Source organism: Macrobrachium nipponense, chromosome 12, assembly GCF_015104395.2.
Source record: "Macrobrachium nipponense isolate FS-2020 chromosome 12, ASM1510439v2, whole genome shotgun sequence".
NCBI classification, from domain to species: domain Eukaryota; kingdom Metazoa; phylum Arthropoda; class Malacostraca; order Decapoda; family Palaemonidae; genus Macrobrachium; species Macrobrachium nipponense.
The window spans coordinates 105,125,795-105,139,372 of record NC_087205.1 but is presented as its reverse complement, the minus strand read 5'-3'; the positions used below and the strand labels follow the sequence as shown (position 1 = coordinate 105,139,372).

The 13,578-nt window shown below is 46.2% G+C and overlaps 1 protein-coding gene across 1 annotated transcript in view; it reads right to left on the bottom strand.

Moving 5' to 3' along the window:
* The window catches only part of LOC135224907 (serine-protein kinase ATM-like), a 147,289-nt gene extending 139,433 nt beyond the window's left edge, over nt 1-7,856 (bottom strand). The window contains exons 1-2 of the mRNA XM_064264231.1: nt 7,700-7,856; nt 7,201-7,425 (exon numbers count right to left, since the gene is read on the bottom strand). Of these exons, the coding sequence (XP_064120301.1) occupies nt 7,201-7,425; nt 7,700-7,801 (327 nt within the window). The 5' untranslated portion in view covers nt 7,802-7,856. The remainder of the gene's footprint in view (nt 1-7,200; nt 7,426-7,699) is intronic.
* Between the last annotated feature and the right edge of the window lie 5,722 nt (nt 7,857-13,578).

The following is a 13,578-nucleotide window of genomic DNA, read 5'->3' as shown; positions in this document are numbered from 1 at the left end:
CCTATCCCCATGCAGCGAAGTTCTCGGTAGTGGATAGGACACCGACACTCCATGGTGGGTGTCAATGGTATGGGTACTGTGACAAGCTATTAAAACGAAGTAATGGTTGCTGTGTAACAACCGAACTAAGTCAACAGCGTAATTCGTAACTGACTCGGGCGCTCTGACAGCTGCCGACTGACTGCGTTCGGTAGGAGGAACAAGTTGTCAAAGCATCCGAGAAATAAGTCCACGTGACCTTCGCCTTTAAAGGGTTATGCCGAGAGACCAAACAAATGATGTATTTGGTTTTGTCCACCATGCCGGGGACAGCGAGGTGTATGATTCTCTTAAGGCATGTATACCCACAGGCGAAAGTCAATTACCTTCTAGAGACCGAGGTCCCTGAAGGTAAAACATCTCATGTTTGTTGAATCTCAGCTAAGGAGAAACAACACTATGTATCATTGAAGACGAAGGTAGATATTGAATGCAACCTACGTCTTCACATATGAATCGAGAGAAGGATCTCAAGATTCATAACCTGTGCTTACAATTGACTGAAAACGCTAACCGCTATTTCATTGCTGTCCGGTGAGAAGTCGTAGTTGCAATGAAAGCGGGGCGTTCTTCGGTAATGAAAACACAGGTGAAAGCCGCCTGAACGAACTGCTTCTCATGGGCTGAACATTTGGAGGTAGAGCTGTCAGGTCGGAGAGTAGGCGATGGTCTTCTGACACTCTTGTAATTCGGGTTGAACAATGAACATTGTACACCTACGAATACGAGATATTTTGAAGACAAACTCAGATGTCTGCAAAATCATTCGCATTATCGCAGTGCGATGCAGCGGGAGACTTGTACGACTTCTGTTACCGTGCGGTAAACAGCAAAGAATGAAAGATCCCAAGAGATATCTCTGTTGAAAATTCTCGCAATGTCGAAGGCGATGGAATCTAGCGTCACCGCAGTAGATGGTCCTTCATATTGCGAGAATCCCCGTTAATCAGAGACCTAAGTCCATGATTGTTAGGCAGAGATACGGTTCGGTAGTCAATCAAGCAGGGAGAGAGAGACATACATGACCGTGAATCTCGGAGGGCCCAGCTGATACTGAGCTGCTATGAGGCAGTTCAATACGCAGTGGTTGAGCCTGCTGACTCGTCACCTGAGTTGCCAGGTAATCCATTATTCCACGAAGGAATGCGTTCGGCTATAACTAACCCCGAGCATAAAAGATTATGCTCGGGCAATTATATTTAGGCGAAACGAATTTCGGTAAATATAAAAGTTGAAATGGTGTTGTCGTGACAAACCATAAGTATATAAAATTGAAACTGAAAACTCCTGGGAGGTTGCAGGCAACCCCGAGTTGCAGTTCAATTAGAATACTTCTCGTCTAAGTCGCAATTCGTAGAATAACTAGGATTATGCGCCTACCCTCGGACAATTCAACTGCTTAGCAGAATCATGTCGCGAGGTAATATACGTAGTATATTTGTAGGATTCTGAACAACGATCTCCATCCTAAATTCTTTCCTTCAAGAAAAACAAAAAAAATAAGGATTGGAGATCGACCACCTTCGTTCTCTATTAAAGAGAGTGAAGGAGAAGTCTTCTCGAAGGAAAAGCTTCAATGGTGAACAGAATACTAAGACGATAGTTCAAGCCAAACTGGATATTCCCGTCCGATCTCCTCTATTCCAGGTTGGTCGCCTACTGTGAGATGGTTTCTTCAGCAGCAGTCTTCTTCACAATGCTAGAAATTCCAGAAAATCGAGCATAGGCGAGGTTCCCGATTATCGTGTAACAATCGGGGATTCTCGTCTCGCTCACTTTGGACCGTGTCTCGCGTAAGTGTTTGAAGATCGTAAAAAACTCGAACACCCTGAATGCGCTAGAAATTCCGTTAGAATTCTAAAGCAGTCTGCGAAACCCCCACCGAATTCGTCAAACGATATCGGCTGGTGGTCCTCTCGATTCCCGTAGAAATCGAGAATGGAGCAGGATTCCTCCTCAACGACCGGGGCTTACGTCAGGTAGGACCCGAAGGTCCCCCCCGGTAGCGCAGTCCCGAACGTGGGATCCTTACAAAGAAAAATCTCTGTAGGATCCTTGTTTCCCCGTTCCCTCCGTACCGTAACGTAGGAGATAGGGAATGGGGAAGGAATTGGATACTCGCTCGCCTTCCAGTGGAACTAGCAGTTGGAGAAGAGTAGGAGCAGCCATCGCCTTGCGGCGATGGCCTCTCAGAGTCTGGGAAAAACGTATCGTCAGGAGAAAACGTTTTCCCGCGGAGGGTTACGAACTCTCACTGTAGGTAAGGGTCTGCCGCCACTGTGAACGTCGTCTGGGTGGGGCTGATCGACACCTGACAGGAGAGAGCCGAACCGTCCTCCGACTCATTCCAGTCCTCGTCGAGGTCGAAACCTCTCAGGAGGACCGAAGGAGTATTTAAATACGGTGTCCGAAGACACGTAGAAACGCCGCTGTCGCAGTAGAGGAGGTGGAAGTAGCTTGATCGACCGGCCAGAACTGAGAGAGCCTTCTTGTGTTTCCCGAGACGAGAGACACTGGTTCGAGACAGAATCGGCAAGCTCCGATCGCGGCAGACCCACCGTCGGTTTGGGTTCCCTCTCGGGCCCCAAAACGACTCGAGCAGAGACGTGGGACTCTGCTGGTGGGAGCGGGGCAATCCTTCCGCAGGGTCATTATGCTGACGAATCAGCTTAATGACTTCTGCAAATTCCTCTGTATCTCGGGAGTAACCACGTCTTGCGGAGTAGTACGTCCAGTCCCTCCAACAAGAATAGATCCCTAGATACTTCTCCTTCAGAAGGAGGAAGAGCGGCAGACCCCTGACGGTCGCCTCCAGCTAATTGCGCGTATGTCCTGGTCGGTCCTAGAACCGTGCCTGGTCCATACGGCGTCATAGCGGGGTCGCGAGCGGCGCACCTCTCGCGATCACTCATAGGTACCTCGCTCCTCCCGGCGTAGCCCTAGGAGGTTGAAGGTACAGGAGAGGCAGACCTGACGCTCCCCCCTAGCTCGCTGGCAGGACCAGCGTGCTTGGAGGGCTGCTGCTGATCGTCAACCCGCGGTGGCGATCGAGCAGCATGCCTAGCCTTGCCGCTCGCCTGAGGCGGAGAGGCTTGGCTGAGAACGTCGACGCTGATCTCTAGCGTCAGGCGAGCTGTTGCTGGTTACCGTCTCCGCCCGGTCCCGATGGGAAGCGGCGTCAGGTGACTGCTAGGTCGCTGTCACGGTGAGACCGGCGAGCGTCCTCCTCGGCGCGTCGAGCCGCTGGTACCAGCCGTGGCTGGTACCGACGGCCGCGGGGACCCCTTCCTCGCCTCAACCCGTTATGGGAGAGGCAGACCTGACGCTCCCCTCTCGCTCGCTGGCAGGACCAGCGTGCGTGGAGGGCTGCTGCTGATCGTCAACCCGCGGTGACGGTCGAGCAGCAGGCCTAGCCTTACCGCTCGCCTGGGGCGATTGGCTCGGCTGAGAACGTCGAGACCGATCTCTAGCGTCAGGCGAGCTGCCGCTGTCACCGTCTCCGCCCCCGGTCCCATCGGGAGCGGCGGACGGGTGACCTGCTAGGCTCTGTAGCGCGTCGAGACCGGCCAGCGTCCTCTCGGCGTCACGTTAGCCCGAGCAGCCAGTTGATCGCTGCGAGAGCGTCCACTGGCCTGGCGAGAGTTGTGTGCACGACTCTCGCCAGTCTTCTGCTCCGCGCCGCTGTCTTGACGGCGAGCGAGCTCGGGCGTCAAAACTTTGGCTGGACGGTCTTCTTGGAAGAGCGTCCACTCGGTGCTTCTCGCGAACGAGAACGCGGGGCGAGACGGAACCTGGTTTAGCGGCAGAACCGCTAGCGACCAGGTGAGGACGACACCAGCCGAGGCTGGTGCCCTCTGGTCCCGTCGACTTCTTCTTTGCAGAAGAAGCGACGGCCCCGTTCCGAAGGAACAGGAGGACCAGCAGAAGAGCTCCCCAGCTCGCCTGAGCGAGCCGGGCCCTTAGAAGATCCCGAAGGAGTCTTCTTAGGGGGGAAGGAGGCAACCTTCTTCTTCTTCGGCTGTTTGGCCTTAGAAGTCGAAGGGGAAGGAGAGGCAGCGGACGACGAAGAAGACGACGAAGACGACGACGACACCTTCTTCCTCTTCTTCTTCTTCTTCGCCAGGCCTCCGCAGGACAGGCGTCAGGTCTTCCATCCAGGAGGGAGCCGGGGCATTTGCCGAAGCAACAGGGCCCGACTGCACTGTCCGGAAAGACCTGAGACTGTGACAGCATCACCAACAGCAGGAACAACAGGAACAGGTCCAGGAACAGCAGGAACATCTTAAGTCAATGAGCAGCAAGGCCCTGATCTGAAAGTGAATGAGCAGGCAGGCACCTGATCTGAAAGGGAATTGACGGCTGGGACAGCAACAGGTACGGCAGGCACGGCAGATACCACAGGAGAGACAGGCGTCCTGTCGGCCGCTACCGTCATCCTCGGCACTGGCGGCAGGTCCAGGGGGGTACTCTTTGGGCAGCGGCAGTCCGGGGTCGGCAATACAAAGAACCCAGGTGGCGGTGGCACCGTCCTGATTGGCACGGCAGGAATTGGTTCTGGATTGCAGCCGTGGGTGTTACCGACATGACATGTGGTGTGTACACCAGGTGCGGTGACATCTCATATGCTGGTGTCGAGATTGTGGTTGTTGTAGTTGGTTACCGTATCATGAGTGACCACTGCCGACCCCGCCAACCGCCTGAACCTGAATCAACCCCTGCAGTCCCAGCGACTCCCACCTGTTCCAGGTCGTCCTCGCTGATGGCAACCTGCGGAAGCAACTAGTGGGTTAGTTAGAGGGGCTTCCTCGCGCTGGGGGAGAGAACCCCACCCAGAGCGGGACGGAAGACCCCGAGTACAACGGGACGTCCGTTACCAAAGGAGTCACTGGGGGGGGACTTTCCGTGATTCTTTTCTGTCCCTCGTACAGCACCCACTGCGCCTCTGACGAATGCATACACGTTACACAGGGCTCGTTGCGGGAGCACTCTCGCCCCCGACAACGAGTACAACCTCGTGAGGATCTACATCTACATCCAAGGTCGTCTCCCACGGATGTAGCACCTGCGGTAACATAGATAGATTAGTAAGAGGGGTTCCCTCACGCCCGGGGGGAAGACATGCCCCATCCGAACGCAAGGAAGACCCCAAATACAAAATACAATGAAGAAGCTGAGCGGGGGGCAGGAAGGAAGACGAAGAATCGGCTACCAAGGGAGTCGCGGGAGCTTTCCGACGACTTCCTGGCAGACCTTCTTCGCTTCCCCCTCCCCACCCCCACCGCACAGCAGTGCAAAGTAATATGAAAATGAAACAGAAATACTGCCCTTGCGATTCACTTCATAGAACTTAAAAAAGGAGAAAAGATCATTCCCGGGTAAGAACGGAAACTTGATCCAATAATATGATGCTATCATAAATATATATGAAAATGGAAACAGAATACTGCACTTGCGATTTCATTTCATAAAAATCGTTAAGGATCAATTCCCGGGTAAGAACGAAAATTGATCCAGATTAAATTCATGCAATCAATAAATGAAAATGAAAAGAATATGCAATTGCGAATCCACTTTCATTAGCATTCTATTATACAAACTTAAAAGTTCGTGCCGAGCGCAATCACACTCTCGTAACGAACGCACAGGGCAAAAATATAATGAAAAAAGTACTTACATTTTTCAATTACACCCTTTCGCCCAAAATACATGACTCCCCCCTTTGGTCACCTGTCTTCTTCCCTTTGGAGCGAGCTTCCCGTGCCTCCCGTCCTCGGCACCGAGACATAACTCAAGGGTTCATAATTAAGTAATGAAAAATGAAAACAGTGTACTTACAGTTTATTTCATTTCAAGTCAAACAAACATAGTAGAAAACACAATATAAACAAAGCATACGACGATGAAGCGGGGCAGAGAGCGATGACGAACACGTCCTTCACACCCGCGGCCGAAAGCAAAAGTGGTTTGTTTACCTCCCAGTCGCGCGCGCGACGATCGGACAAGCAGTTAACTACCGTTCTCCCCTTGTTCGAAGCTTACGACCGTCAGCTGCCGCTAGCTACTTCCTATTGTTAAAGGACGAGGGTTTGTATTACGTATCGGAACAACTTGTTATTGCTAGTCTTACGAGTGTATATCCGTCCATTAAGGACTAAAGCTAACTGAAGCTATAAAAACAAAGCTTTAAAAGCTACAATGAAATCCAAGTACTTTACCAAACCAATGGAAAAAGCCATCCATAAAATTATGACGTAGACTGCAGGGAAAACCACCACTGTTGGTTGGGAGCCAGCAGCAAACAAATGAAGATCTCTGCCCAGTTGTTCTTCCTGGTACCCGGAAAGTGAGTGGGGCTAGTTACTCACACTTAAAACAGTTAATTAGTGCTACTGTGAAGTTTAAATTTTTAGACTGCCACAGGTAGAAACTTTAGCTATGTAATCATACTGTAAGTTCTTATACAAAATGTATTTGCACAGATTGATTTTCGGGCTATTCAAAGGACATAACAGTGTTAGTCTCAAAGGAGTGACAAAAAAACAAAAAATAAAATGGAGATCAAATTTTATGCCAATAGTAAGCATATTGCTACATCCTTAATTACACTATCTTAACTTTACATATTGTGTCTGGTCTTACCTGACATGAGAGAGGGGAGGTGACTCCACTCCTCATGGGCCCTTCCCTGCTCTTGGCTAAATAATTGTTGTGGGTTATCAAACCTAAGAGTCCCCTAGATGTGTTTAAAATCTTGTAATTTACATCAAATAGTATACAAGATCATCTAGTAGGCCATACAAGAGTCTTTTAAGATTATTGCCATAATTTAAGTTAAACTACTTTATAACATCAGTAAAACAAATGATCATTTACACAGTAATAACAGAAAAATGGTACTTTTGCCTTACATTGTAGAATATTATTAATATTATTATTATTATTATTATTATTATTATTATTATTATTATTATTCAATACATGAAACCTATTCATAAGGAACAAGCTCACAAGGGCCACTAACTTGAAATTCAAGCTTCCAAAGAATAAGGTGTTTATTAGAAGTAATAAGAAAGAATAGCTATTTCTCTTTCTATCTGCATTGCAAACCAACTTCATCTTAAATGATAAATAAGAATTACAAGCTTTAAAAGGAAAACTCACATGAACAGTACGAGCTTCCAGCAGAGTCTGGTAGACAGACTGAAATACATCATCATGATGTTTCGAATCAAGAAAAACACCTTCCATCTGAACAAAAAGCAAATGGATAGACTTGGCAGCCAAAATACGAAGTTCAAGGCTTGAACTGGAAAGCATATTGTAGAGTTCTCCACACTGATGTAATTCTGGAACTGAATACTTGGACCATTCACGTTTTGGGTCAAGCTGAAAATTGAGTTAACTATTGATGAAATTTTTACAGAATTAGTATAATATAATAAGAATAATACTGCACTTGATCTACAACTTACAATAAAAAATTATGAAAACATCAAGAGGATATCATAGACTTTAATAAGGAGTATATTGTGCTAGTATAGCTAGTACAGCAAGATCATCTTTAGAACTCCCAATAAAAAGAAATTTTCCATTGGCAAATTTTTTCAAAGAGATATTTACCCAATACTACAATTCTAGTTATGGAAACACATTTACTAACCTTGACAAGTTCAGCATTAAAGAAAAAAACTGCCTCATCTATGCAGTGACAATAATTGTTTTTCAGCTGAACTTGAATGACACCCTTGCACATTTTTAACATGTTGCTTCGATTCACTTCACTGACAGATGCTCCATTTACTAAAGTCAGATCTACAAAAGAAAAATTTAGGTTATAAGAACACTTTGAAAGTTTATAGTAGTTGATTTTTCATCATGTAGAGTTCATGTTATGTGTGTGAGTTTAGTGTATATTTATGCCAGAACTCATGTGCATTGAAAAAACAGAAGCTCCTAGCCAAAACTAAATTTTTTGCAAAAATTAAAAGCAACTGAATAATCAAAACCTGTTATTTAATATGATTTACAATTTTTGGGTATACCATTTCTCCTAATATGTGGGACCATGGTTGATAAAACATTTTGATGATACAAATATACATTTCACGAGCAGCTTCCTTAAAAAAATCAATGTATATGGTTGACATAACTACAAGTCTTACCCTTTACTCCTCCAACTTGTATGATTAATTAAACCTTATCAGTAAAATAGACCATCTTAAATGAAATACAAGAGGCAAGAAATAGAGAAATTACAATTTACAACTATGAAAAATTGCCTCATTGCAAAGGACACAGGGCTTGCTTTCACACAGATTTTTCCCTCACTGTATTTTAACCCTTAAACGCCTAAGAGGTATATTAAAAATCGTCTCCAATATGCCTGGGTGGCCTCAGAGTGAACGCGGAAGCGGAAAAATTTTTTTTTTTCAAAAAATCACAGCGCGCTTAGTTTTCAAGATTAAGAGTTCATTTTTGGCTCCTTTTTTTGTCATTGCCTGAAGTTTAGTATCCAACCATCAGAAATGAAAAAAAAATGTTATTTTCATGATAAAATAAATTTTTGAACATACTCACCTGGTAGTTATATATATAGCTTACGTCCCTGACGTCACGGCAGAATTTCAAAACTCGCGGCAATCGCCGATTGGGTAGTCAGGTGCACCACCTGTGCGCCCTCTACCCAGGTACATAGAACCGTTCCAACTATTCCTCAGATCTTCCATGCCCATAGTCTCTAGAGGGGAGGAGGGTGGGAATTTAATTATATATAACTACCAGGTGAGTATGTTAAAAATTCAAAAATTTATTTTATCATGAAAAACAAAACATTTTCAAACATCTAACTCACCTGGTAGTTTATATATATAGCTGATTAACACCTTTGGTGGAGGGTCAGAGACAGCTATCATCGTTGGAATTGACATAAGTGTTAATAAAAACAAACTTACGGGTTCGTACCTGTTAAGGAAGCTGACTTTAATGATATCCTGTCTCATTGTGTCTGCTTTCCTTATGAGGTCCAGCGATCCACCCAGGGGGCTGAAGACCTCTTGGAGACTGTCAACCGGTCAAACCTCTATGTGACTAGACTCCCTACAATACTCTTGTTCCGGGCGCTACTAAGGAACAAGTTGATCACCTGACTAAAGATCAATGATTGTGGAAGACTGCATCCAGTCTCCACAAACAATCATAACTTTTCAATAGTTCCAAGATAAGAAAGAGTATTGGATTATGGGTTTTAAGGGGTAAACCCTTTTCCCACTACTGAAAGAGCTAGTACAAACGGACCCAGTGTGTAGCAGTCCTCATACAAAGTTTGCACTTGCGTAAGATAGTCCGACGCAAAAACTGACTTGCTCCTGCAGAATGTTGCGTCCAGGATATTCTGAAGGGATCTATTTTGTTTAAATGCTACCGAGGTTGCTACGGCTCTAACCTCGTGAGTCTTAACTTTAGGTTGCTTCATATCCGCTTCAGTACATGCTGAATGCGCTTCCCTAATTAATTGCCTTATAAAAAAGGATAGCGCATTCTTCGACATTTGCAGAGAGGGCTTCTTGACCGAACACACAAAGCCCTTCTGAAGTGCCACGTAAATTGTCTCGTTCTCTCCAAGTAATGCTCAGAGACCTTACCGGACAAAGAACTCTCTCTGCTTCCTCACCCGTGAGATCCGAGAGGTTCGGAATTTCGAATGACTTGGGCCAGGGTTGAGAGGGGCGTTCGTTTTTGGCTAGGAATCCCAACTGTAGCGAGCAGATGGCTTTGCCCTGTCTGAAACCTACAGTTTTGCTGAAGGCATGGATTTTGCTGACCCTCTTTGCTGTTGCTAGGCTAATCAGGAAGAGAGTTTTCATGGTGAAGTCCTTAAAGGATGTTTCCTGTAAGGGTTCGAACCTGTCACTCATGAGAAACTTGAGGACTACATCCAAATTCCAAGATGTTGAGGATTGTATTCTTTCCTTAGTTGTCTCGAAGGATCTAAGAAGATCTTGTAGATCCTTATTATCAGATAGATTAAGGTTTCTATGCCTGAAGACAGCTGCTAGCATGCTCCTATAACCCTTGATAGTAGAAACAGAAAAGTTACGTCTCTTCTTGAGGTATGCAAAATCTGCTATCTGAGTCACAGAGTTACTGGAAGAGGAAATAGAGTTGTCCCTGCACCACCTCCTCTAAAAGTCTCCCACTTCGATTGGTATACCTTAATGGTTGAAGACCTCCTTGCTCTTGCAATTGCACTAGCTGCCTCCCTCGAAAATCCTCTAGCTCTTGTGAGTTTTTCGATAGTCTGAAGGCAGTTAGCTGAAGAGCTTGGAGGTTTTGGCGATACCTTTCCAAGTGGGGCTGTTTGAGTATATCTACTCTTAACGGAAGGCTTCTTGGGGTGTCCACCATCCATTCCAGTACCTCTGTGAACCATTCTCTTGTCGGCCGAAGGGTGCCACTAGAGTCATCATGGTTCCTTCGTGAGCCCATAAAAACTTTTGCAACACTCTGTGTACTACTTTGAATGGGGGAAAGGCGCGTACACGTCTAGATGTGTCCAATTCAGAAGGAACGCATCTATGTGGATTGCTTCGGGGTCTGGGACTGGAGAACAGTAAGTCTCCATCCGTCTTGTCTGCGCTGTTGCGAAGAGATCTATGCAAGGGCGCCCCCAGATTCGCCATAGACTCTTGCAAACTTCCTGATGGAGAGTCCATTCTGTTGTCAAGACTTGATGTTTTTCTGCTCAGGATGTCTGCTCTCACATTCTTTTCTCCCTGAATGAAGCGTGCTACCAGAATCACGTTTTTTCCTTTCAGTCGAGAGGAGCATTCTCTTGCTGCTCTGTACAGAGACTCTGTGTCCCGCCTTGTTTGCTGATGTAGGCCAACGCCGTTGTGTTGTCGGAGTTGACCTGTACCACTTTGTTCCGGACTACGCTCTCTAATTCCTTGAGAGCTGGGAAAACTGCAGTCAATTCTTTCAGATTGATGTGGAACTTTTCTTGCTCCTTGTTCCAGAAGCCCGAGACTTCTAACTTCCCCAGTGTTGCTCCCCAGCCCGAGTCCGAGGCATCGGAAAACAACACTAGTCTGGGTTCCTCTGCTCTAGGGAGAGGCCTTCCTGGAGCTTGACGGATCGTTCCACCACTGTAATAGTGTTTCATGCCGTTCGAAACGGGAATACACATTGACTCTAGTGTCTTCTTCTTGTCCAATGCTAATTTAGATGAAACTGCAGAGGGCGTAGGTTCAGTCTTCCCAAGGAGACAAAGTGTTCTAGCGAGGAAAGGGTCCCCAGCAGACTCATCCATTCCCTCGCAGAGCACTTCTGTTTTTCTTTAGGAAGTTTCTTATTTTCTCTAAAGCTTGTTCCGTTTCTCAATGTGGACGGAAAAACCCGAAAACCCGAAAAACCTGACTCTGAATCCTCATCCCAAGTACAAGATTTCCTGGGATGGGATCAGTTGGGATTTCTGGTGGTTTATCAGAAGGCCTAGGTCTTCTGATAATCGAATTGTTTTCTGAAGATTCTCCAGACAGTCGGCGTAGGAATGGGCTCTGAGGAGGCAATCGTCCAGATACAATGAGGCTCTGATGCGTTTCTTGTGTAGCATTGCTGCTACGTGCTCATAAGTTTTGTGAAAATTTGAGGTGCGGTATTTATGACCGAAACAAAGAGCTCGGAATTGATATGTTTCTGTCTTGTAAACAATCTTAGATACTTTCTGGAGTTCGGGTGGATCGGGACGTGAAAATAAGCATCCTGGAGATCCAACGAAACCATCCAGTAGTCTCGTCTGACGCAGCAGAACTGATTTCGTTGTCTCCATAGTGAATTTTGTTTTTCTTCGAAAACGAAAATATTCAGGGAACTCCAGTCCAAAATCGGTCTCCATCCGCCGAGTTCTTGGGGACCAGGAATAATCAATTGTAAAACCCCGGAGATTCCAGGTTCCGAAACTCTTTCTATTGCCTCCTTCTGAATTAGCATAGAAACCTCTTGCTGTATCGCTAGTGTCTTGGACTCCTCTCTGTACTTGGCTGACAGATCGATCGGTCTTTCTGCTAAGGGGGGTTTTTTCCAGAAATCTGCTCCCTTTTTCTCCCATGTTTGCCAGAAATTTTTGAGTCTGGCTCCTACCACTGTCTGAAAAAGAACTTTGTCAGACTTTATTACTTCCTCCTCTGAAGCCTCTTTTCTTGGAGTTTTTTTGTAATATGGTCTTGCATTCCCTCTCTTGATGGGATCTACCTCGAAAGGGCCGAGAACTACGTGGTGAGGAGTGGTTTTTTTTTTTTTGAGTTTCTGTTCTGCAAAACTTGACGGGAACAACTCTCCTTGCTGCTTTAGTCATCAGATCTTGTGTCGCTTTTTGGGTCAGAGCTGAGGATACTTCTTTTACCAAACTATGCGGAAAAAGATGAGTCGAAAGGGGGCGGAGCGAAAAGCAGTTCCGCTCTCTGAGTGATGTTTACTCCACTCGAAAGAACGAACAAAATTGGGCCCTTTTCTTCAAGATTCCAGCTGAGAAAAGGGCTGCTAGCTCGTTCGACCCGTCTCGAAGCGCTTTGTCAATGCATGACATAAGGTGAAAGAGTTCTTCCGTTTTGGTAGCCTTCAAGTTTTCAATTTTCTTCCCCAACGAACCCAGAGTCCAGTCTAGGAAGTTAAAAGACTTCGAAGGCTCTAAAAATCCCTTTGAGGAGGTGGTCCATTTCAGTGGAAGACCAAAACACTTTCATCTTCCCCATGGCCATCCGACGAGAAGAGTCCACAAGACTAGAGAAGTCCCCATGGGAAGAAGCTGGAACTCCCAAACCTAGGACTTCTCCAGTGTCGTACCAGATGCGGATCTGGAAGCTAATCTGGCCGGAGGAAATGAGAAAGCTGTTTTTCACTGGTCTTTCTTAGAGTCCATCCATTCCTTCATTAATTTCAAGGCTGCTTTTCGAAGAGCGCGATAATACCATCTTCGTAAAGTCGGATTCTTTAGAAGCCTTCCCTAGAGTGAACTCTGAAGGTGGAGAACGAGGGCAGCTGGCACAAAACTTTCTGGAAAAAGTTCTGCAAAAACTTTCATAAGCCTTGTTAAGATCTGCTGAGGTTGTAGATCTGTTTGATTGTCTTCCTCGGAAACGACTTTGGGGATGTCTTCATTCCTTTCTTTCTGATAGAGACATAAACTGATGTAGCGATGTCATGTTTCGTTTGTGCATCCTGCGTTTCCAGTTTCTTGATGCCTGGAGTCTTGTCGTCCCAGTACCTTGATGCCTGGCGTTCTGTCTCATGACGATTTTGTCCTGGCGTCTTGCTTCAAGACGTTTTTCGTCCTTGCGTCTTGCTTCAAGACGTTTTTCGTCATGGCGTCTTGCTACAAGACGTTTTTCGTCCTGGTGTCTTCCTTCAAGACTTTTTCGTCCTGGCGTCTTGCTTCAAGACGCTTTTCGTCCTGTCGTCTTGCTTCAAGACGTTTTTCGTCCTGGCGTTGTGCTTTAAGACGTTTTTCGTTCCTGGGCGTTTAACAGTAAGAGTAAGCAGGTT